At 54.5% G+C, this 25,182-nt stretch overlaps 1 protein-coding gene and 1 long non-coding RNA gene across 7 annotated transcripts in view; one reads left to right on the top strand and one right to left on the bottom strand.

Annotated features, from left to right (window-relative positions):
- Positions 1 to 6,044, bottom strand: part of DENND3 (DENN domain containing 3) — a 46,562-nt gene extending 40,518 nt beyond the window's left edge. For 3 of the 4 annotated variants that reach the window (XM_088798926.1, XM_019724659.3, XM_019724651.3), the window contains exon 1: positions 5,823 to 6,044. In XM_088798926.1, coding sequence (XP_088655052.1) covers positions 5,823 to 5,924 — 102 coding nt within the window. In that variant the 5' untranslated portion in view covers positions 5,925 to 6,044. The remainder of the gene's footprint in view (positions 1 to 5,822) is intronic. The other variant, XM_019724645.3, reaches the window with a different exon arrangement.
- Positions 6,045 to 6,056: 12 nt separating this feature from the next.
- Positions 6,057 to 25,110, top strand: LOC109443811 (uncharacterized). Of its 3 annotated transcripts, none has more exons than XR_016021462.1 (6): positions 6,057 to 6,513; positions 6,860 to 6,993; positions 12,464 to 12,576; positions 15,857 to 19,568; positions 19,962 to 20,140; positions 21,661 to 25,110. It is a non-coding gene; the product is annotated as an uncharacterized LOC109443811 (long non-coding RNA). The 3 variants fall into 3 exon arrangements; XR_016021461.1 differs by having other exon boundaries at positions 6,860 to 6,965; XR_016021463.1 differs by lacking the exons at positions 15,857 to 19,568; positions 19,962 to 20,140; positions 21,661 to 25,110 and adding an exon at positions 13,398 to 15,848 and having other exon boundaries at positions 6,860 to 6,965.
- The last annotated feature ends 72 nt before the right edge of the window (positions 25,111 to 25,182 follow it).

Raw genomic sequence — 25,182 nt, forward strand, 5'->3', positions numbered from 1 at the left:
TTGTCAGACCCCATGCAAACGTGTTTCCGACCCTGCGCCCTACACGCCAGCGGGGTTGTCACATATATTACTTCTGTCACCACTGACCTGGGGAGGTGGCGAGACGAGTGGGGACACAGAGAAGACACATGTCCTTCCTCAGCTGACCAAATGGTCCCTTGAGATCGATAAAAGGGGGTCGTTCACCTGAATTCTTCTCACTTTAACTTGGTACAAGATTTCTTTTAAGCCTCTTCTTTGCAGTCTTGCCCCAAATAACACAAGGCACGTGGGCTCTCTGTTCTCTCTCTTTTCTAACTACTGTGTCTGGTGGGGTTTTTACTACGGTTACGACAAAACCCACTTTGCTGCCAGACAGCTTTTTGATCTTTCAACGTGTAGGAAATGCAGTCTGTGAGAGAGAAGGAAGTGACACAGGTGCCAAGTCAGCTGGAAATAGAAAAGTCTAGACCAGGACGCTCAGGGTATAGAGATACAGGAAGGGAAGAGGCCCCTGGGACAGGGTGGGGAGTAGGGAGTGAGGGTCTCTGAGGGACTCTAGAAAGGGCCTCAGGAAGGACATCCAGTCCTCAGGAGAAATGTGACCTTGACCAGCAGAAAAGGAACAGCCAACACCAACATCTCAGTTAGAAATGGCAGTGCCAACAGGGAACTTTTGCATTTAAAAGGATTTATACAATGATAGCATTTTCAGTCACTAAATACACTCCAAAGTCAGCACACTTATTTTTAGGCTACATAATTTAAATTCAGCCAATAATTTCTTTATATTTGGAAAAAAATTTTAATACCAGTAGGGCCCAAGACCAACCATGGGAAATCCAGATTACTGTATAACTTAAGGACCTTTGGTGTATCACGCATGAAAGGAATCCACGTCTTCAGTTACAGGAAACTGTTTCTAATATTTTACTTTCAAAAGCTGGCGGTTTGGACCTAATTAGCTGTGCACCTATACATTCTATTTCTTCCTCACACAAGAAGCCATATCCACAGATACTGGGCAGAACACCAGCCTGTGAACACTCTCGTTGGAGACTATAGTCAGAGAAGCAAATGAGTGTGCTCCAGGCAACACACCAGACGTCCGAGGCCGCCGGCCCCTTTCCTGAACCTTCCCCACTCTGCCTCCCTTTGCTCTTCTTCCTCTGCCCTCCTGCTCCTCAGCAGCCCCCTGCAGACCCCTTCTTTCCAGCTGTACCCCCCCAGGGCTGAGCCCTTGGCCCCAGTCCCTCCTCAGGCCTCTTTCCAGCCTGACTATACCCAACTGCCTCCCACATACCTGGGTGAGTCCCCAAAACTTTCATTTTCAAAAATTAAGCTCCTGCTCGGTTCCCAGCTCTCCACTCCTCAGCCATGAAGGTGGCACCCACAGGGTCTTCAGCGCTGGGACTCCAAGGCTGCAGGCTCTGTCCTCTCACCCCCATCTGCAAACCCACACCCAGGACCAGGGGCCTCAGAAAGGTCTCTAAACACAGCCCCCACTGTCCCATGTGTAGCCCACCGGGCACTGCAAGGCGCATGGCCCAGTCAGTACACCCCCCAGGGACCAATCCTTCAAGGTCTCTGCCGAGGAAATGCCATGGCCTCCTGTACCTGTCCCAAGGATCCCCACCTGCACCTGTGCCCCCTCGCCCAAAGGGGATGCCCCTGTCTGAAGAGCACACAGGGATCACTCACCTGCCCCAACTGGCCCTGGCTCCTGCCACCTGGGGCCGGCCTCTTCCCTGCTGTTCACCCCGCAGACCAGCCTTTCCGTGGGCCCAAAATAGCCCCGCAGAGCCATGTCTGTCCTTCCACAGACCGAAAACTGTTTCTCTACATTGCTACCATTACTATACATCCCATGTATGTGTCACATGTGTGCCTGTGTCACAGGGCAGGCTGACCACCTGGGGTGGCTATGCACTGAGCAGCAGGCCAGCCTGCTTCCGAGACCCGGGTGCCCTCAAAGCCCCACACGACTGAACCCCTCAGTCATTCTCCAAACACACGGGCCTGTCACAAGCTGTGCTTCTCCCTGCTCACACCTCTGCCTGGCACGGGCCCAGCCACACCCACTTCCTCATTACCAGCAGCCCTCTCCCCTTCACACTCACGGGAGTGGGCCTTTCTCACCCTACAGACAGGACACAGACGTCTCCCAGACTCCCCCGCCCCATCTCCTCCTAGAGCACCTCCTTCCAGACTCCCCCCCCAACCCCCTCCCAGAGCGTGGCTGCCCGATGCACCTTCGGAGCTGAGGGTGAGGTGAGACAGGTACCATATTGTTTTCCTTTCTGTGCCCCCACATCTAGCACAGAAGGTGGCTTAGTGGCTGTCATTCATCCATCCATACTCCAGCACTTGGTGGTCCCTGAGAGGCAGGCTCATTTGATTTGAACACTCGTCATCACACTGAAGCCAATAAAACTCTGTCGTTCCCTCTTTTTATCTCCAGTCCCTTACGGCATTCAGTAAGTCATCACACATCTGTTTTTTTCCATAGTGGAGTCTTTTCCGTTGTTGCCTTTTCTGATTAGATAAGCACTCTAGATAGATTTTACAAAATAACGACGCAGAAATAATAAAACAATAGAAAAGGAAGGCCTCCCCATGGTCCCATGAGTCAAATGTGACACACATTCTTCCCACTTTTTATGTATATGTAAAGCATCCTTTTTTTCGTAAATACAATCATCTCATTTAAATGGTTCCAGTGGCTGTGGGGTTTTTCCCACTTAAGGACACACTGTGGCTGACTTCCCTGTTCCCACTGCGTAGTGTCACAGTGTGGGACGAGTCAGTCGTGCGTTGGCCCAGTCCCCTCCCGAGGGCCAGCTGAACAATGAATCTCACCCGTACATACTTGCCCATGTGCGACTCTTTAATTAGAAGCAATTCCTGAACGTGTCATCCTAGATTTGTTCCAGTGTTACTTTGTGACACATGTGTGGCTGCCCGCTCACCCTGAGGAGACCAGTTCCATTTCCACAGACTCTGCCGAAGTGGTTTTCTGCTCTTCTCTTCCAGATGTGGGTATATGAAGCCCCTCCCCAAAAAACATCATTTTAGTTTTAAAAAAAAAAAAGCTAATTAAAAAGTGAAAACCAGGCCGGCCCTGGCGGTTAGAGCTCCATGCTCCTAACTCCGAAGGCTGCCGGTTTGATTCCCACATGGGCCAGTGGGCTCTCAACCACAAGGTTGCCAGTTTGATTCCTCGAGTCCCGCAAGGGATGGTGGGCAGCGCCCCTGCAACTAGAAACGGGAACTGGACCTGGAGCTGAGCTGCGCCCTCCACAACTAAGACTGAAAGGACAACAACTTGAAGCTGAACGGCACCCTCCACAACTAAGATTGAAACGACAACAACTTGACTTGGATAAAAGGCCTGGAAGTACACACTGTTCCCCAATAAAGTCCTGTTCCCCTCCCCCAATAAAAAAAAAAGTAAAAACCGTAACACCCTATCAGTGGAGTCACAGATTTTCCGTTGACAACACAGTGGCACTGCTCTTCTCTATAGGATTGGCCTCCTTTGTGAAAGAGAACAGAAATGAATAGATTTTTTTAAAAATGCTCTACAACTGTGCACAGTTGTCAGGAGCCACATGTAGCTGTTTAACTTTAAGTAAATGTAAATGAAATGTAAAATCCAGTTCCTCAGTGGCACTAAGCACAAGCACCCAGTGGCCATCTGTGGCTGGTGGCTACCATATTGGAGATGACAGATAACACTGGTTATCATCCAGAGAGTGCTGTTGGGTGGCACTGGTCCAGAAATGGAAAGCCAGGACACTCTCCAGTGAAAACCGTAAACGTGCCTTCGCACACAAGAATTGAGCGACCTGCAAATGAGTAGGAGAGGTGCTCTGAGCACTTTTGCACGACTGTGTGATGGATCTGATGCCTAGTCTCTATCGCAAACAAGGGGTGGAGGGAAACGTCACTAACCACAAAACTCACATGGGGATTGAACTGTATTCTCGAATTCTTTGTCACGATCCTCAACAAAACAAACACCACTTCATCTAGAAATAATAAAACACCGAAGTAGGATACTACACTGTCCTAGGATGAAGTGGGATAGTTCTCATATCTCTGGGCTCAATTTTTATGTCTCACCAAATAGGCACGCCTGACTCACAGAGAAATGGTGATTTAAAAGAGCAAAATTAAAAGTTATTCAAAAGCCTTGGGCATTCAAAATATTCAGAATTGCTATAAAAATAAAACTCAATAAAATCATGTTGGGTTAATTGTACCATTAAAGTAGGCCTTCCACGTAGGACCACTCCAGGAAGCTTAACTCATGTCTTAACGTGCCTTTCCCCCCGGACTCCTTCAGCTACTTTTTTCTCTGCCCTTTGCCAAACCCCTAAGGGAATCGGATTATAGAGTAAAGAGGAAAAAGTTAAAAGGCAGCGTAGCAAACTGCCCACTTGACCTGGGAAAACATGGCAGTCTGTTTGGTTCAGGGAAGTACCACTGGAAACATTCCGTTGATTCATCATCCTGCTCTCAAAAGACATGTCTCATATAGAGGCAACTGAGAGGCATGTTGTAATCGCGCAAGAAGCAAAGACGCCTGACTGCAGAGAAGACCTGCGAAATGACCTGCTGAAACCGGGCTGTTTCCTAGTATTAGAAGGCAAAGGAGGAAATGCCGTTTGAAAAGTTAGAGGCAGGGAGACCACGCAAGTAAACTGACACGAGTGAGAGGAGGCAGACATCAAAAAGGGGACACAGACATTATAGGGGTTCAGGAAGTGAGAAAGGGGAAGGGAGATGCAGAAATAGAAATTGGCCAAGGAGTAGAGACCTGCACAGCGTAAGCAGACATTTATCTGGTGAATTTTAGCAACACTTAGCTTCTCTGGGTGACAGCCATTCAACCTGCAATCTTACACATGCAAATGCCTTTCTCTGCCCCTCATTGACTTGCTCAGAAAACGGGGCAGTCGAGTTGAGGAGTCTCTGCACGCTGGGCATCACCCCTAACCAGAGGGAAATGACAGCATCACTGAAATGTGGCCGAGAGTAAAGGAGGGCCTCAGACCCATTCAAAAGAAAGCCAGCTTCCAGAGCTAAGAAAAAGTGAGAACACAGGAAAGAAACAAGGCGAATGAGAATGTCCCAAACTGATGCTTTCCCAGGAAAAAGGACGTGCGTTTGTCACTTTGGCTGCTTGGGAGTAGAGACAGAGAAAAGGGGGCGGGGTGAGGGGCAGCCTCTGCTTCAGGTGAGAGAAACAGCGAGGTTTCACCGCAAACCGACCCACGCAGGCTGGGTAAAGGCGGCCCTTGCGTCGAAACCCTCCCCTCTCCTTACGCTGCGCCCAGAAGCTCACCCGCCCGCCACGGCACCGGGAACCTGTGCAATGAACTAAATTACTCCACGGGTAGCGAGCAGGGCTCGGTGCAGGAGGCCGCGTTTGTCGCGCCCACAGGTCTTGACGTCGTCCCGATGGGAGTGCTCAAGGCCATGCGAGCAGCCAAGGAGGGGACCCCTGGGACAAGCACCCGAGGGATGCCGGCGCCCTCGCCCCGGTAATCGCCGGCATGGCTCCGGCGGGCCCCCACCCCAGGGAGTGCACCAGTGGCAGCCACTCCCGACTACACTGCTGGGCAAACACCCGCTGTTCTGCGTACCGGGCAGGTCCGAGGCCGCCGGGCCCGGCCGGACGTCGGGGGCACTGTCTGCACCGGGAGCAGCCGCGCCGGGAGACGCCCCGGGTAAGGGTAGAGGCTGCGGGGGTCCTTCTGGAACCGACTTGGGGTGCGCCAGACCCTGACCCCGCTCACCGATCGTCGCCCGCCTCAGTTTCCCCGTGGGGTCCTTACCTGGTCGGGGCCGCGGAGGCTGTCCCGTGGGGCCCCCAGCAGCGCGCAGAGCTCCAACAGCCCTGAGGGCAGCGCCAGGTGCTGCGGCGCGGCCTCCGCCATGGCTGCTCGGCGGCCGCGGCCCGCTGGGCTCACCCAGCTCGGGCTTCTCCGGCCGCCGGCCCCGCGCTCCGGATGAGTAGCCGGTGGAGTTTGCCAAGGTTGCAGCCCGTGGGGCGGGGCCTGAGGAAAGGCGGGACCTGAGGGGCGGGCCTGATCGGGGGGCGGGGCATTCCTTGGGGGCGGGGCCTGCGGGGGGCGGGCGCAGGGCCCAGCGCGAGGATGTCATTTCCGAACCCGCCTGGCGGGTCTCGGTGTGTGCGTTACGCCTATGCGCGCAGCCCCTTCCTGGAGAACCAAGGAAGGAATGGGCGCGGTTCCCAGGTGGCCGGTGACCATACCCAGTCCCCGGAGTCGAGGGCGAATGCGTCCCGTGCTTCAACAAGTCCTCGGGCCCACCTTGGAGGACGTGGAGGGACTAAGTCCAGGCGCGCCCCCCGCGGTCGCCGCCTCCAGGAAACCGTCTGGCGCTCAGGGCCTGGGACTTAGCCGGGCGTAGCCAGCAGGAAGGGCCGGCGGGAAGCGGGTGGAAAGACCCCTTCCTGGTTAATAACTCTGCTCGGTTAACCGAAGGCTGGCGAAGTTCACTAAGGTGGAGTAAACTTCAGCAGGAAAAGGGGCGGGATGGGCGCCGCAGGACTGATGAGTGTCTGAAGTCAGACAGGGCCCTTCCCCAGCCAGTCCCAGGCCTGGCCTGGCGCCTTTCGACGGTGGCCTCCCCCAGCCCCAGGCTGAGCCCCGTGAGGGGGGCTGTCTGCTACCTAGGAGGCTGGCTTTGGTGCCTGGTCAGTGAACACAGGACGGGGAGGGGACCCAGGTCCCAGCTGACCTTGGGCAGATCCCTTCCCCATCTGGACCCTGGCATATGCATCTATATAACCGAAAGGGAAATGCCAAAGGAATTTTTTTGGTTCTAATCTGATTTTTTTAACCAGCAGTGCTTAATAATAACGTCAACTATCCTCCAGCCCCTAAGAAAAGGAAAAAATAACCCCAAGGAAGTTTGGAAAGCACAAGGGGGCGGAGCCGGCCTGGATCTGGAGGGTAAGGATTCCTTCATCTTTTCCCTCCGGTGAGGCTTCGGAATTTGTGTTTCACTTATGAAGTCACCTAACGATCATGAGTCACTGCTGGTTCCTACTCAGATCTGGAGGCAGCCAGGCATCCATGGCTCTCATGGCTCAGCTGATGCGTAGCTGCAGCCACTGACTTCAAAAGGAGAGTGGATTTTGCTCTGACTCGTCTGGCTCTCTCCACGGTGTTCTCGTTAGTGGTGCCTCAGCAGAGGACAGGGCAGAGTCTGGCACCTGGGAATACCCAGTGCCCGGGAGAGAGGCTGGAAGTTACCAGCTGGAGGCATGAGCCTTTCCCAGGGAGGCCGCACAGCCTGGGTCTTGCAGGGACCTAGCCTGGACTCTGGCTCCCAGGTGCGCTGTGTGACAGCCAGGCTGCTCAACAGCCTTAAGCCTCAGCTTTGGGGGTCAGGATTCTGGAGGTAAACAGTTGGCAGCTATTGAGCTGGGGACCCCGTCAGGCTCAAGCAGGAACAGGTGTCCCTTTTTCTCTGAGGGGTGGAAAGCTTTAAGGAAGGGAGTTCCGGTTGGAGTGGCCAGTCTGTGCTGGTTCCAGCTGTGTGTGGGGCTGCATGATTCTGTTTTTCTAGGCCTTCCTTTCTCATCCTTCACACCAGACAGGGGCCAGGTGACCTCCATGGGGCTCCCAGCTCCTCTATCCATGCTGTTTACTAAGTCCCCAGCCCTCATGCTGCAAGGACTTCCAAAGTGCCCACAGAAAGCATGGCCCCATCCTTGAGAAAGTGCTGGTGAGAGATGAGACAGAAATGGAGGTAACCAGTGTTGGAGACGAAAACGTTTCCCTTCTAGCTCCTTTGGCAGGTCTACTAATTAAACTGCCAAGACAGATTAACAGGAAAAACATTTAATTGCGTATAGGAGCCCCAAAAGAATATGAGACCCCAAGGGCAAGTCAGGCAGTTGAGGCTTGTATGCCATCCTGGGGGGCCTGGGGCTTCAAAGGGGAGGACGGTGACTCACAGGATAAGAAGAGGAGGTGTTTGGTCACTAGATGTTTGTCCTGTCACACAGGTAGGCCATTCAGATAAAAGTTCTCTCTGGTAATAGCTCTCTCTCTCTAAGCCAGGCCCCCGATCTAAATTCTTTTAGGAAGTTCAGGGAGAGGTAAACAGAGTCTTGCCTTTAGCTCAAAATGATCCACATGCCCAAGTGGCATGTTTTGGGGTCACGTATTCTGCTCCCCGTGTTACTCACAATATCAAAAAGATGGAAACGACCCAACAAATGAATGGATGAATGGCTATTACCTTACTTTCAGTAAAAACCACCCCACAACCCGGTTTCACACGTCTCCCCTAACCACATCAGTGTATGGCTTCCTCACCTCTGCCCTGTGCTGCTTCAGGTCCCCGTGTGATGTGACATGACGTGACGTGACGTGCTATCTTTGTATGTAGCTAAACAGACAAATGTCTAAATGAAATGTAACCAGTTCATCGAGGACTCGATGTGCCATGGGAAAGTGAAAAGGTCTTATTTCTCCAATTAAAAAACCCCACAGCAACAACAACAACAAAAATAGGGGATGAATGTGGGGTCGTTCAGTGTTCTGCTCTAGAGAAAGGGCTGGTGATGAGTTTATCTAACAGCATGTGGCACACGGCAGCCCAGAGCCCAGGCCAGCCTGCCTAGTTGCCTCTATCGGGCCTACGCCGGAACGGAAGTACCAGGCTTGGAACCAGAGGGCGTACTCCTGGGCAACTCACCACACCTCCCTGAGCCTCAGTTTCCTTATCTGTAAAGCAGGGCAATGCCCACCTCACAAGCTGCTGGAAAAGTCAAATATGCCAATGGGTGGGGACCAACCGCGTGCAGAGAGTGGACATGGGCCAGCGTAAGTACTTTAACTGTCTGGACAGACCAGCTGTCCTCATCCTGAGCCTCGGTTCCCTCATAGCGGTTGGGTATTTATTGAGCTCCTGCTGGATTCCCGGTCCTGTGATAACAGGGACAGGAAAATAAAACACAAATACCGGACTCTCCTGCCCCCCCCCAGGAGCTCCCACTAAATGTGTATTCAGTGGAGAGAAGGAAGACGAGGGCGCTGTGGAATCAGAGAAGTGACCCAGCACGAGATTCAGGAAAGAGGAGAACCCCCTGAAACCAGCCACAAAGGATGAAGAGGCATTTTTCAGGAGAAAAGGCCCAGAGAGCATAGCAGGTGAGACAGAGGGAACAGCATGGTGAGTGCAGAGACCCAGGAGTAAGCGCTCGGGTCCTGAGCTGTGGGAGATGTGTCTCATGCCCACTGCTGTGCCCTGGCACCTGGAACAGCTCCCAGTGCATGGTGGGGCTCCATGCACCCTTGGGGAGGAATGAAGACAGCTGGAGAGGGGGTAGGGCCAGATGGGGACGGTGCGGGCCCCACGCTCAGAAGCTGGCATCTGTCCTGGGGATCATGGCAAATGGCTGAGGACTTCGACCAGGAAAGAAATGGGGCCAGTTTGGTATTTGAGAAAGCTGCCTGAGGCTGTAGCGCAGAGGCCGGAGAGCAAATGTGAGTTCTGCAGTCATCAGGCAGGAGAGGGACAGGGGTGAGGGGGCGGCAGGTGCAGAGTGGGCAGTGCAGAGTGACAACCACCCAGGAGGCAGGGTCACCAAGGCTGGTTGGGGAGGGGCAAGCGTGACCCCAGATTTCTCCTCCCTGGCCCCACAGACAAGACCGGGCCCCCATACCACCTGCCCAGTGTGGATGATGCCACACTCTAGAGGCTTATGGCCTGTATTCCTGGCCCTGGCACAGCCCAGCACAGAGCCGACACTCACTCGTATAGAAAGATCCCATGAGGACCAGGCGGTGGGGGAAAGAGGAGCTTCAGAAAGACAGATGCCCTTGACAGGTCTGTGGACACCTAAGTGGGACAGGCTGTGTCTGTGTGCACGGGTGTGTGTTTACCAACTTACCTACTGTCACGTTTAGGTCCGGCTTCTTTCTTCCCTCTCCTATAGTGGGAAAGGATGTGAGAATCATAAGAGAGCCAGAGGACCGTCATAATATGAGGTTGGCATAAAGGTAATTGCGGCTTAAAAGGTTAAAAAATAATTGCAAAAACCGCAATTACTTTTTCACCAACCTAATAGGATGAGCCATAAACTCTGGGCGTGGGATAGACATGACAGTGTCATAGCAAACGGTGCCGCTGGACACCCAGTAACCATGCTGCGAAAAGGGGCCACCTTGCCAAACGCCCCTGGCTTGCCCAGACAGCCTGCTCCTGCCCTAACCAGCTGTAACCCCACTGAGAAAAGTTGTTCTCTCTTTTAAAAATGAATAAAGAGGAGGATGTCATGTGTTGGTGAATGCTCCCTGCCCAGGCTCACGTGGAAACTGCAGCCTCTGAGCTCAGTATCCCACAGCATCGTGAAGCGTGCAAACGGTGGCTCGTGGCTCGTAACCCTGCCACAAGTAAGAATCCCCCGGGACGGTGCAAGAAACCCCTGAGGTGGATCTGCCCTGAGCCGTGCAGGACCCGTGCTGGGCTGGCCCGAAAGCTGTTCTCCTACAGGCACCCCAGGGCATTCGAAGGGGCAGCCAGGCTTCAAAACCACTGTTCTCAACCTATATTTAGTCAGTTGTAAAACGGAAGTAATGGTACTTCCTTCCCCCAAGTTAAACATTCAATTCTGCTCAGCGAACACTGAGCGCCTACTGTGCGCTGGCCACTGTTGCGCCTGACAGTTGTGGCACATAGTGGGGTGAATTAGAATCCACCCCACATGGGCCCAGCCCAGCACCAACAGGCTAGGTGACCCGCTCTGTGCATGCCAATTCCCTGCACCCAGCCCTACGTCTGGCACAAAGCACTAGGTTCACAAAAAATACTTGATGAATAAACGAATAAATTTCCACTGCCCACTGATTAGGGCCCGTCTGTGCAGTGGGATGCCATTCAACAGTCATGCACCAAACTAATACTGAGTAAAAGAATAGTCACAGGAAACACACACACTGTCACGCGATTTAACCAAGTCCAAGCATGGAGAAAACACACGTACCTAGGAAACTATTAAGGAGAGAAAGGGGTGGTCCGCAGGTGCAGGACGGGAGTGGTCTCAGTGGCCTTCCGGTGCTTCAGCAGGTGGGGTGGGGGTGTCTATGTTGTAATGGTTAGACATGTGCTTTGTAAATGCGAAGAACTTTGTCAGAAAAAAAGAGAATATCCACGTCTGGTCCATTCCTGGAATCCTATTGTGTTCAAAACAAGGCGATTGCAGGGGGCTGCCCCCAGACCCCCACAGGCGGGCGGCCCAGGAGGTGCCTGGTACCAGCGCTGTGTCCCACTCTCAGTAGATGCCTGCTCTGAAACGGGACTGCCCCTACGAAGGGTCTCGCTTAAAGAAAATTCTAGGAAGGGAAGGGTGATCGACGGGAGAGGACGAGGGAGACCCGGGAACCTTTGGTGCCTGGCAGCCCGAGCTGCAGGAGCCTGTGGCCTGTGGGGCTGCAGCCGTCGGGCCCGGGTCAGCCCGCATGGTGGGACAGCTGTATGAAAAAAGACAGGAAGCTGTGGTTCAGCTGCTGCTGTGTGCCTGGTGGGGAGGAAGCAGACAGATGTGAGAACCATCTTAACCCATCCGGGTTGGGAATCAAGACAAAAATAGATCACTGACAGTAAATGGGTGGGAAAGGGGAAGTCAGGTACCAAACCGCCTTGAGAAGGGAGGGCCCAAGAGGCAAGCCCAAGGTTATTGAAGGTTATTTGCCTTTGCACCTGTTGTTCCCACTGCCCTGGCGTGCCCTCTCCCCTTTCCTGCCTGGATAACTGACTTACCTTTCATTGGCTCAGATGCCACCTCCTCCAGGAAGCCCTCCCTTACCTGCCTCCCTGTTTTTTCCCCACCCAAGCTAAGGTGGCCAGCCCTGCCCACCCTATCACTCCTCTTAGGCCCTCATCATGCCTCTTTACTCATGAATGCTCCATGGGGAGGCTCGTATTCTCTGTGCCTGCCCTTGGGTCCTGACCTAATAGCTGGCCTGACCCCTCACTTGTTCCTGGCTCCAAAGCCTCAGCCTAGCCCCATCTCACACAGACACTTCCCAGGAGACAGGGTCCTGCCCTGCACCCCACCCAGTGGAACGGGCACCAGCGCTGAAGGCAGAAAGACCCACAATCTGCCCAAGCCCCACACTTCACCAGTTGCGAAGGGGGTTAGGTAGCCATGCAGACCCAAGAGGCTGGCATGAGGATAAAGGTGGGCCCTCAAAGGAGCCGGGGGAGGCCAGTCCTGAGCAGCCCAGGAGGGTGGTCCTGCACCCACCTGTGGAGAAGTGCACAGCCTCACAGAGGTGCCCGCTTGCCTGGCTCCAGCAGAGAAGAGGGTCTGGGAGGCCAGCCTGGGCAGCTCTGGCCTCTACCACAAACGACTTAGTCCCTCAAGCCAGCTAAGGTCAGCACGGCAGCTGGGTTCTCTGGTCCCATCTCTGTCCCTCTTTACCTCCAAACCCAGTGCCTGGCTGACTCCAGGGTTACGGACGGCAGAGGTCTGGAGGCCCAGCTGCTGCCGAGCCCCATTGCTGCTTGTCTAACTGCCACCAATGGAGCCACAACATCCATTTGCAGGTGCGTGCATGTACGTGTGCACGTGTCCGTGTGCGTGCCTGTGCATGTGAGTGAGCGTGAGCATGGGGCGGGGGTGATTGGGAGCCATCCGGTGGAGGGTGGGCCTGGGTGAGTGTGGTCCCTGGGACATGGGTTCTCCTGGGCCCCCCTTCATCCTTAACACTCTGAGATTCCTTTTCAAGCACTGGAGTCCTTCCAAGAACTACTTGCAGATCATGGAAGGAAGAGCCGCTCCCACTTCCCCCCTGTGTCTCTAGGAACTCTCCCTCGAGGGTGGAGGCTTCGGGCCCTGAGCAGGGGGGCGGGTGGGAGAGTCCAGTCCCACACGGCAGAACTGGGGACGGTGACATCAGCCTCAGAGGAGTGCAATCAAATGATCTGGAAGGGCCTGGTGGAGAGTCAGCCAAGGGTGGATTTGTTTAAAAACAACACAGGCTTTGGGCCCCAGACATTTTCAATACCTGAAACACAGCCCTCGCCTGCCAGTGGGTTTCTGTTTCGGGAGATCCTTGCCATGCGCACTGGGATCGACCTGGAGAATGGAGGGGTGCTGCGGCCACTGCGACCTGTGTGCCACGCTCCTCGCCCGCCACGGGCCCCAGCTGGGGCCCCGCTGCCCTGCAGGCAGGGGTGCTGTGGGCAGCGCAGAGTCTGTCTGCCCCCCCCAACAACATCTTTCACTGGCCAAACCTTGTCCCAGGATAAGGGTCACAGGAACCTACGATGGCCTTGCCGCTCTCCCCCTAAAACCTGCCCCCAGCCTTCACCTCTGGACACCCCCCACTGGCCCTCACCCCTCTCTGTTCTTCTCCTGCCCGCAGCCCGCACTGGACTGGCCATTCCTGGTTCTGACCTGGACCTCGGCCCTGACCTAGCCTTCGGTTTGCAACTGGGAGCACAGACATGAATGAGCCCCTGCCCTCCCAGGCACTTCCTGCAAGCTGGGGCCGTCCCTGTGTGTCTTCAGAGCCCCCGCTGCCTCATGCTGTCCCCATCCTGGCACTAGATTGGGGACCACGGAGGTTGGAGCCAGCCCAGCCTCCCACAATGCCCCCTGCGGCCTAGGACATCTCCTTGTGCACACTCAGCATCCGAAGCCTGGACACAGCCCCTCCCTCCAGACCCCACAAGGTCCCACATCAGTGACCGCACGTCCCCCACTCACTGAGCAAGCAGACACCTGGGCTCCACTGGCACCTCTCACCTGCTCACCGACTCAGTCACCAATCTTGGCCCTGCACGTTCCCTTCCGGACACTGCTGGCCTATCGGTCTTCCACCCCAGGATGAGCCCGAGGTCCCCCCAAACTCGAACACCAGACAGATTCCAGCAGAACAGGCAGGAAACAGAAACGAGAGGCGTGCCAAGTCACCTGCTTTTCTGCTCTCTGCCTTGCCGTGAACTGTTTCTTTCGATTTACATTCATTTCTGTAGAATGAGCTGTCCTTGAACAGACCAAGTTCATCTGATGCCCGGATCTCACCGCAGGTCTTGTTAAGCCCCAGACTGTTTGGAAAGGCTGTGCTATAATTTCACAGCAATCTGGTGAGAGGTACTGTGTTCCGAGGTTCAGGCTTCCCAAAAGCCTGTCACGCTTACCCTGATTTTTGCCACATTATCACGACAGCTGCACACCTGCTGTCACTGCACCAGCGCTCTGGTCTAAACCCCTGGCTCATCCACACTTGACGTATTTGACAAAAGCTCCATTGCTGATTCTAGCTGGAAACAAACAAACAAACAAACAAACAAACCCAGAAACATGTAAACAAGATATGCTGGGAAGCACTTGGCTTCTTCACAACTTGCAAAACTTAGCAGAGCCGGCTTTTAGAATACTGGTGTTTGAAGAGAGATTTGCAGAGTGACAAGTATCTACAGACTTCATCTGTTACCTAATCCTCACCACACTTCGTAAGAACCAGTATCCCATTTTACACCAGAGAAAATTTGGGCGCAGGGCTGGCCAGCGTCTTACAGCTGCTGATTGTGGCCGTGAAGTTTTACTGGGTGCCCACGTCATTCGAGCATCCGTGGCCATGCTTGTCCCCTTGTCCCCACACACACGCTCTGAGCTGGACTCCATTAGTCCTGCCTCACAATGCTCAGGCCTGCAGGGGTCCCGTGGCAGGTCTGGAGCTAGGAGTCAAGCCCACGTGTCCACTTGTCCCGAGGGGCCCAGTGAGCCCTCTGAGTGTAGTGGAATGAAGCGTTGATCCTCTGCCACCTAAACCTGGTCCCCACCAGTCGCCGCTGCCTTAGCTCAGAGTGTCTCTGTTACACTGGCCTCTGGCAGGTCACCCAGCTGCCTCCTGTTTACGGCTACTAGTGACCACCCCCAGGCTGCCTTCCACAACCTCCTGGCACCTATGTCCCAAGCCTGGCCTGGTGGAGCCCCCTTTCCACTCAGCTGGGGCATTGACCTACCCTCCCATTGTAGACACGGGGAGCTGGCCCGGTCCCCTAGTAGCTGGACAGCCATATGCTGGCAGAGGGGCACATGGGTGGCCATCAGAACCAACTGATGTTTCTGCCAACATCATGGTCTCCACAGAACAGATGGGACTGTGAGAGGTGACAGGCTGGCACTGAGACTGCCCTCTATCCCTCGCCTAGCCAGACACTGGGCCACCTGCAAACTGTTGTCTTAGGGTCATTGTTTTAAGGTGCACAAATATGTATTTAGAATTAGCAGCTGGACTCGGTGGAGATGAGCCCAATTTTGTTGTCAGCAGTCAAACCTCACAGTCAGGGTCTGTGCCTTCTGTCCCGTCAGCGTGTTGGCCTTGGCCATGGGATGGCACAGAGTGCCTTCCCGGCCTGTGACCTGGCGTCGATGGCCTTGGCATCTGCTGTGAACACCATGTGTCTTCCTCACGGCTGACTCTGTGGCAGGGGACAATGAGGCCCTCTGCTCCCGCTTGTTCCTGTGGGTGCTCTCTAGGGGACACTACAGTCACAAAAGGTGACATGTGGGTCTTTCTTTTCTTTGTGGCTCTGTCACTTTTCAGCCCCGCCTTCTTAATCTTCAATGACCTTGCTTCGTTTGGGGGCAAGGCTTCCTTCTTTTCTTTTCGTAACATCTTTGTATAAAGGGGGGTCATTTAAAAACCCTATTTTAATTGTATTTTTTTCCAATATTCAGATAACAGTTTTTTAATATTTGATGAATGATCAAAACCATGATACTCTCGATTTTCAGAACTGCACTGAGGAGGGCGTGTAAAACACTGCTGGTCTCCTGTCTGATATCCACGTTCCCCTCTTTTCTCATTAACAGGTTTATATCACTGGGGATGACAATGTGCCCAGCTGAAAAACATGCCGTTTCCCAGTCTTCCTTGAAAATAGGAGTGAGTGAGGACCCGCTGCAGGAGGCTTCTAGGAACGTTCTCATGCATGACTCTGTCTTCTTCCTCCTTCCTGTTCCCCGAAACTAGGACGTGATGGCTGGATCTCAAGTAGCCATTTTGTACCACAGGTGATAAGAATGGCAGAACAGAAAGGTCTCTGAGGAGTGTGGTGTCCCAGCCCTGGACTGTGTCGTTCCAGATTTTTAAAAGAGAAACAAACGTTTCCCTTGCTTCAGCCACTGTTATCGGCGGTTTTCTGCCGTATGTTGCCTAATCTAACCCGAATGGCTGCAGAAGGGACACGCCTTACCTCCATGTTACAGAAACACTGTAAAGCATCTGTGCTGGGCGAGTCTCCAGGCTGGGGGCGCCACACACGTGGGCTCCGTCATTCCCACAGGAGCTTTGTGAGGTGGGGATAATTGCCCATTTTACAGAGAGGAGAGAGCCAACACTTGCCGGAGTCCACAGCCCAGGCAGAGCTGAAGCTCTCCTGACATGGGCGTCCTTCCTGCCCCAGCCCACATGCCCCAAGGAGAAGACATTTACCGGTGGGCACGTAGGCGTCTGCAGCACAACAGTGAGGAAACAATTGGGAGCCAGTGAAGTTTCCTAACTCCCTCTGAAGCCACAGCACTGAGGACTTCACTGTCCACAGTGGTGACACACGGTCTGGGCAAAAGTCACGTCCACTCTCCAGGACTCAGTTTCCTCGTCTGTAAAGTGGGGTTGGGTGGGGAAGGGCTGGTGTCAGCCGTGGGGACTCCTCTGGGCTCTCACGTCCGGGATTCTAGCACTGTTCACTCTAGGACTTCTCACCAGTGCTGTTGGTTTTGTCACCCTCTCCTCACCACGAAGGGGCAACCCCAGAAGCGCTACCTGAGCCCCCGTGCAGGCTAGAAGAGAAAATTTGTATAGTGTGAGAACCTTCTGGACCAGGCGGGAGCCCCGTGGAAAGGAAGTGGAAGAGAAAGAGGAAGCGTCCTTCTGTTTACCTCCCTCTGGTGATGTCATGCTTCCTTGCTTTGTGCAGAACCCGCCACCAGCGGCCCGCCCTGGCCCTCCCTTCCCCCCCGCACCCCAGCAGCACCTCCATAGCCCTGGGCCAGCTCCCCCAGAAACAGGAAATGCTGTGTGGGGCCCACGGTCCTCTCAGAGGCCTTTCTTCTTTCTTTAACGCTGACCTGGCTGCTTGTGGGGATGGCTCCTTGAGGTCAGGCCCCAGTAACCAGCACACCCCACAGGGTGGCCCTCAGTGCAGTGGACGGGGCCAAGGCTGGAGGGTATTGCAGGGGGCCTCGGGGCCTCGGCGGAGCCCAGAAGGGGAGGGTCCAGCCCAGCTTTGCACTTATGAGTCGAGAGACCCTGGGCAAGTCTCTTGCTTCTTGGCAACTGAGTTTCCCATCAAGAAGGTGGGAAACGGAGAAGGTGTGAACCAGACGGCCGTGCGGCCCATGTGCCACCACTTGCCAGCTACCTCGCGCAGGTCACAGTTTCTGCATCTGTCACATGCACAGGTGGAAGCAGCTCAGACTAGAGTGAAAAGGGGACAGGATGGACTTCAGTTTCCCTGCGGCTCTAAAACTGTGCACGTTCCCGCAGAATCCAGTAATAAACAAGGAGAGATCTCCACTCTAGTCCCCACACACCGTGTGTTCCCTGAAAATAAGACCTAACCGGAACATAAGCCCTGGCAGGATTTTTCAGGATGACATCCCCTGAACGTAAGCCCTAATGCATCTTTTGGAGCAAAAATTAATATAACAGCTGGTCTTATTTTCAGGGAAACACGGTGGTAGGCACACAATGAATGGAAGCATGCAGAGCAAAAATGCAGACTTGTACCATGGCAGAGGGGCCGGGTGCTGAGTGAGACATTCACACACGCACTCAGTCACTCAACAGTATTTACTGGGCACCTAGTACATGCCAGGCCCGGGCTAGGTTCTGAAGGTACCTACAGGAACGCGGACACAATCTCCCTCTCTCGGATGTCACATTCCAGCAGGTGGCAGCCAACAATAAGGCAAATACATCATGAAATCATTTCAGTTTGCATTGAGGGCTGCGATGTCATGGAGAGTGTCCAGAAAGGGGACAGTAGAGCTGAAACCTAAACGAATGGCGAGAAGGGAGCAGACGAGCAAAGATCTGGGAAGAGGATTGTAGGAGGAGGGAACCACTGGTGCAAAGACCCTGAGCGGGGCCAGTTTGCTGTGTCCAGTGTGGCTGCAGAATGTGCCGAGCAGAAAGAACGGGACAGGGTGACGAGGCTGGGCCAGATGACGCAAGGCCTCAGCAGTCAGGGTGGGAAGGCTGAGTTTAGTCTAAGTCCATTGGCAAAAATAGTTGGTTTTCAACCAGGAGCGTGACGTGGGCCTGGACATGGCCTCTTCCACCTGCTACCCGTGTACCAAGACATGTCATGTGGTGTCTGAAAAGGCTCACACTTCCTAGGCTGTTCCCCTCCCCCACCTCTTCCTGGACCTCTTTCTTGTCTCTATTACCCGCACCCTGCACAATTTTGACTTTATGCCGCATTCTAGAGGGTGCCCTGGCAGGTTCTTTGTTTGTTGGCTGGTTGGGTTTTTGTTGTTGCTGTTATAAAACCAGTTTAATTGTGTTCTGTCCACATTAGAAGCCTTCGGGTGGGCAGTGAAATGTGCCATGCCCCGTGTTATAATACTAAGCCTGGAACTGCTGGTATCAGAATATACGTTTGTGTCATCGCTAAAAACCAACATGCTTGCTGCCCCTCATGTCTTACACTGAGTCTAAAATATTATAAATATTTACACCCCTGTCCCACCCCAACATGGGAACTTGGGGGTCCAAACGAACACGGGGTCTGGCACAGAGGATCCCTGTGGGTGCAGAACAACACGAGGGAAAGGAGATAGTTGAGACTCGAGGGCCACCATCCCACCTTCTGCAGTCCCAGCATCAGAGGCAGACAAAAAACAGAAACAAAACTTTGGTCCAAAATTTGCAGGAAAGCAAAAACCCGGAAAGTTCAAGAGCGCTTGGCCTCCCGGACAGAGGACAGGGTAGGTGTAAGGCGCCTGGATGTCGCAGATGGAGGCGGCCCACCCCTCTGGAGCCAGTTCTGAGAAGGCTGCCCCCACTGGGTCCAGGTGACTTAGGTAAGTTGAAGTCAGAGGGACCAGAGCCCCCTTAGAACCTGGAAGCCCTCGGTTTGTCCCCACCTACGTGTATTTGGGGGTTCATAAAGCCATCTTTAGCCGAGTGTTGTCATAAGTGCTATTCTTTCTTGCCATCTGGTTGTGTTTGTTTTATTGGGGATTTAGGGATATTTAAAACTCTGCCATTTCCTGTATCCCTCCCAGTAGCCCCTCAGGGCAGGAAGCCTCGAACTGTGACAGGCTCAGAGCTGAAGCAATTTGCTCAAGGGCCCTCAGCTGGCATGTGACCAGGTGGGGATTGTCTCCTGAGATGACGTTCTGGGCGAGAACGCACGCAAGAGGCACACCTCATTTCACAGCTCTTCACAGGTGTTGCGTTTTTTTTTTTTTACAAACAGAAGGTAAGGCCCTCCACAAGCCAGAAGCTCACAGCTCGCGTTATTGACAGTCTCCCTTTGTTGTGGTGGTCTGCCACCGAGCCTGAGGCGTCTCCGAGGTACGTGCCAGGCACAGTGCCAGGGTGGGGTAGGGAAGGCACTGTATTCTCCTTACAGTCCAGTGGTCCCAGCACCCGCTGATTCTGACACCTCGGTGGCCGGCCACTGCCCTGGTTCGGGTCTGCCCACTCTCCCTGGACCTCAAATCACCATGGTGTCCACCTCAACCCGCCCCATCCAACGTCTATATGGTGGGTGCAGCCCTGGGGGGCTCCCCACACCCGACAGGAGCTGGACCAGGACTAGACCCCTGGTGGGGAGGGGCGTTCGGGCCCCTTGGGAGAGAGCAGTGCCTGAGCCACCGCATGCTGTCCTGTCTCTGGTTACATCAGACTTGCTGCTGTGAGTGGGTTGATATTCTCGAGCTATTAACCACTGTGGGTTTCCTCCAGACTTCCTGCCACAACCGTTCCTGGATTTGGCCACAGCTGGGGTGTGTGTTGAGCTCCTGGCCTGGGGAGCTGGCAAGTGGTTCACAGAGAACAAAGAGCTGCTTCACACCTCCAGGCTCTGGCAGGGACACACCAATGAGAGGTGTCTGCCCGCTCTCCTCCAAGCCTGCTCCACCCAGGTGCTCGATAGGGGGAGGGCCAGCCCCGCCCCTGCTCCCATCCGAGTCCCGTGACAGTGGGGTGGGGATGATGGAACCCCAGATAATTTGGGGAGACTAAGGGCAGACGAGGGGACTGTGCCTTCACTCCAGGCATGAGGCAACCTTGTGAACATCTCTGCACCTCAGAGCGTGAGAGAACGCGGTTCCCCGTGGGCCCGAGAGAGGCACAGCACTGGGCAGACCGGCGAGACCTGGGTTTCAGGCACACAGCACATGGCCATTCCCTGCAGGCCCGTCACAGAGGTGACAGGGGCCATCTCAGCAGAAGTCCTCGTGGACATGGTGACTCGGAGAGGAGGTCAGGGACCCCAGCTGCATGCCGACCTCACAGCCTGGCCCTGGAACAGAGCCCGGAACACAGGGGTGGCTCCAGAGGGACAGACAACAAGCGGCAGTCAGGGACAATCCAGGTTGGGACGGCTCGGCCCTGGAGCCGCGGCCAGCACTTGGCATGTGGCAGGAGCTGAGAAACGTCTACAGCACTGGAAACCCCATTTGTGTACATAGAAGGGTGGGCTGGCTCTATGTGGTATATCCAGAAGCCCAGTAACTTGCCAGGGTCACCCAGCAAGAATGTGGGGCGCTGGGGTCTGACCTGGGGATCCTCTGAGCCGGGAGCCACCACACTCTCCTCACGTGTCCCAATCCTGGCTCCTGGCTGGTCCGGATGTGGCAATACAGTCTGGACAGGGCACAGGGGCCCCAAAGCCAAGAGAAGGTGCCACTACTACCAAAGAGGGCACCTGCCAGGGCCAGCTTGGGCCCTCACTGGAGCAGGGGCAGGAATCGAGGCCTGTGTGGCTCAGCTTCCCAGAGTTTTGGGGGGAGACCCTCCCGCCAGCCCATCTACCCCACTACCCGGAAGACGAGAACCTCTCAAACCAGTTCCCCATGCTCTGGCCCAGCCCTGGGCCCCAGCTGTTCACCCGCCTGGCCTGAGCCAGGTTTGATTTCCTGTTGGACGTAGGGGGCCTGGGGTGACCGGGGCCCCCACACTTTATAGTCAAGCCCAAGCAGGCTGCCAAGGATCACTCTTTCATTCAGCACATTCGGAGTGTTACCAGTAGGGTGGGCACTGTTCTGCGTGAGCAGGCTGAGGGCACCCCTGCCCTCCTGGGGCTGACATTCTAGAGGAGACAGACAACAGCGGACATGGTGTTAACCATAACAGCTAAGATGATGGGGGCCCAGGTGCTTTCTTCATAAGAAGTCATGGTATTGTCACAGCACTCAGAGTGTAGATTTGTTATTGCCCCCACTTTACAGGTGGGGAGACTGAGGCACAATATAGTGGGGTAGCTGCCCAGGGTTACACAGCTAGTAGTGTGGCTGTTATGGATTACGTGTTTGTGTCCCCCCCCCCAAATTCATGTTGAAACCCTAGCCACCGCGGGGATGGTTTTAAGAAGTGGGGCTTTAGAGAGGTCATTAGGTCGTGATGGGGAAAGGAAGAAGAGCTGGCTGTTTCTGTTCCCCAGGTGAGGACAGCATGAAGCAGGAAGCAGGTCGTCACCAGAGCCCCCGCTGGCACCCCCATCTCGGACTTCCAGCCTCCCGACTGTGAGACGTCTATGTGTGCCCAAGCCTCCGTTTCAGCACCTGAGCTGGTGAGACGTGGCCCAGCCCGGCCACCAACCCAGGAAGCCTGACCCGAGTCCATGGATGATACATAAAGCAAGTAGGCGGTGAGAAGTGCAGAGCAGAAAGGTGAAGCCGCAGGAGAGTGTGTGTGTGGCCACAGTCATGTGTGTGCAGAGTTGTATCTGTGTATGTGTGTCTCTGTGTGTACATGTGTCTGTGTGTGTGTACACGTGTCTGTGTGCATGCATGTGCATCTGTGTCTGTGTGTCTGTGAGTGTGCTCGTGTGTGTGCATGTGTGTAGTCTTTGCACATGTGTCTGAGTGTGTGCATGTGTATGTATGTGGGCATTTTGGGGAAGTTGGCTGACAGTTTCAGGAACTTTGGCCTTGGGGCTGGAATTGACCCTCCAGTGGAAGCTCCCAGCTGACTGCTCGTGCCCAGGTCCCTTAGGGCACCTGAAGCAGGCTCTGTGTGCCCTGTGTCTTTATTCCCCTGTTATCCCAGGGCCTGGCTCAGGCTGCCCCCCACCCCCGGGCTGCACGATGCCTGGTCAAACAGCAAGCATGTGTGTGCTCCGACTGCACGCCAGACACTGTGCCAGACATTGAGTCAGAGGTCTCTCACTCAGTCCCCCTAGAGCCCAGGAAATGTCATCATGCCCATGTGACAGATGAGAAATCCGACACTAGTAGAGTCATGTGACCAGGTTCACAGAGAACAGACTTCCGCACCAGGGTCCCAGCTCCACAGGTGGCTTTTCCCAAGGACACGAACCTGGAAGCCAGCAGGCTGCAGCTCAGGCAGATGGGCCCAGAGGTGGCCCGCTCTTTCTTTCCTTCCTCCCTCCCTTCCTCCTACACTCCACCTCTCTCTCTCTCTCTCTCTCTCCCTCTGTCTCTCTCCCTCCCTCCCTCCCTCCTTCCCTCCCTCTCTTCCTCTCTCCCTCTTTCCTAGACAATGTGGCAGGTGGTACACCTTGAACCCCCAGGAGTACCTAGCCCAGAGGGAGGAAACTGCATGGCTAGGGGCACATTTGGACCCTAGTCCTGCTTCTGTACCTGTGAAGTGAAGAACCAAATTGCCTGCTCAGAAAGCTGCCATGGGATGAGGGGCTGCATCCATTCCGCCTCCTTCCTCATGTAACCGCCTTGCCGTCTACCCCTGCCTGGGTGAAAGCCTTTCACCCCTCCCCTCCCACCCTCCCATAGCTGCAGGGGAGCCTTGGGCCACAGGCCTTGGTCCTCTCCACACCCACCCTGCCGGGCTGGGCCGGGGGCTGCGTGCAAAGTCGAAGCGCTTGGACAAGCATGGACAGGCATGACATATGGTGCTGCTGGGACAGGTGGGTTGGGAAGGCCCCAGGGTGGGGAATTGGGGCCCAGAGGGGTGCAGCCTGGCCTGTCACCTACACACTACAGACTCACCCTGGCAGCTGGGCCTTTGCTCCAGGCCGGATGTGGGGGCGTCGCTGGTTGGCCTCGGCGGAGACACTTGCCATATGGGACACCCCTGCTCCCAGACAGGTCATTTGGAGAACAATGTAGACAACCACACCATGACGTGTGATTGGTCGAGGTGAAGAAGTGATAGGTACTGAGTCATTCCACCTCTGTAAACGCATGTTTGTTTTATTCACTTTCGTACCCCAGGGCCCAATAATGCCTGGCACATAGTAGGTGCTCAGTAAATGTGTGCTGCATGACTAGATAAATGAAGACAGGACTTCTACTGCCAGGTGGCAGTGGGATTAAAGTTCACGTTTTTCTCTTTTTGCTTACTTTTAAATTTGTTTACAATAATTGTAAAGAATTTCTAATGTGAGAAAAAAGCAGTAATTTCAAAAGCTTGTCACTGCACAGCTGGTGTGGCTGCAGGGAAATGAAGGGGCTTTTGGCTAAGACCAGCCCTGCAACTCCCTTGAGGTCACAATGACCAACGTGACATCTACCCGTGGCCAAGATATGAACAGAGCCTGGAAAGAACCAAGCGGTGGGGTGCCAGAGGAGGGGCTTTCCTTCTGTCTCTTGCTTCCTCTCTGGTTGTCACATTGCTGAGGCAATCAATTCAATCCAGGAAGGAAGATGGTGGGGGTAGGGCTGGTCACGGAGGTGTCGCGCCGTGGGGGTGTGAGGCGTCCAGAGCGGCTCACTTCACCTCCAGGAGCCTCGCTTTTCCCATCTGTAAAATGGGGTGGTGGCTGTTGTGAGAAGTGACTGCTACCATCCCAGGCTTGGCACTCACCGTGTCCTTGGCAACCTCATTTCCTTCCCTTTTTCATGCCCTGCTGCTCACTGGGTTAAGCAAGATATGGTTGGTACCAGTTTACTGCCTACAAGGTCAGAACCTGCCGCTGCTGGGGCCCAACAAGGGCTAGTTCCGCCATCATGGAAGCCAGCCTGAGGAGGGGCAGGAGAGGAGCAGCAGAGAGAGCCAGGGTCCTCGGCCCCTGCCAGGTCTCAGCTCTGCCACTTAGCAGTGGGCACCGCATCCCTCGGTAAAGTGGGCACAGCAGATCCCACCTCTCAGAGCTTTTGAGAGGGCTCACGCTTCCGATGGGTGGCTGTGCCCAGACGACCCTCCGTGCCCTGCCCTTTGCTTCCCCACCGTCTTCTGCAGACCTGAGCTGGCCCTGCATGAAGCTGGGCCTCCAGTGCCTTTTTGACTTCTTAGCGGTTCAGGAGAAAAAGGGAAATAATATGAGGCAGAACTTTGGAGAGTTAGGGCCCATCTATGCATTAAACTCCTACTCTGCACCTGCTCTGTCCCTGACATCTTACAAATGTGGTCGTGGCATAACATCCTCAAAAGGAAGTCACCCTCATTTAGAGAAGAGAGCAAGTTTACCATATAGTCACCAGGGTTGGCTCCTAGTAGACTTCAGAAAATATTTGTTGGGTGGATAGATTGATGGACTGATTACAGATGGACAGAAGGGTGGATGGCGGATAGATGGATGGGGGGGTTGGATGGATGGATGGGGACAGGTGAATTAGTGGACGGAGGGGTAGCTGGATCGGTGAGAGTTTAAGTTGCCTGCTCAGAGCAAGGGTCCGACTTGCAGTCCAGACTCTTCCTCCTTCATGTCTGTGGTCTGTGTCTTCCTTCACTCACATCCGACACGTCTCTATTCGCTGAACCTCCACACTTCCCACATTTATATCCCTACCCTGGCCCTTCCCCTGAGCCCCAGTGAATTGTTTTCTTTACTTAACATAATATTAAATAGCAAATGAAAACACCCTGACGCGTCAGGAGGACGGGCTGAGGCCCCAGTGCATCCTCCAGACCTGGAGTTCAGCGACTCCCAGGGCTCTTGTCCGCTGTGTCTTGTAACTCACAGCAGACCACTGCCAGCATCTGTGCTTATTCCTTTGTTCATGCATTCATTCATTCATTCATTCGTTCACTCAGCGACGTG

The sequence above is a fragment of the Rhinolophus sinicus genome, chromosome 6, assembly GCF_057876585.1.
Source record: "Rhinolophus sinicus isolate RSI-liver-muscle chromosome 6, RSI-T2T, whole genome shotgun sequence".
Classification (NCBI taxonomy): domain Eukaryota; kingdom Metazoa; phylum Chordata; class Mammalia; order Chiroptera; family Rhinolophidae; genus Rhinolophus; species Rhinolophus sinicus.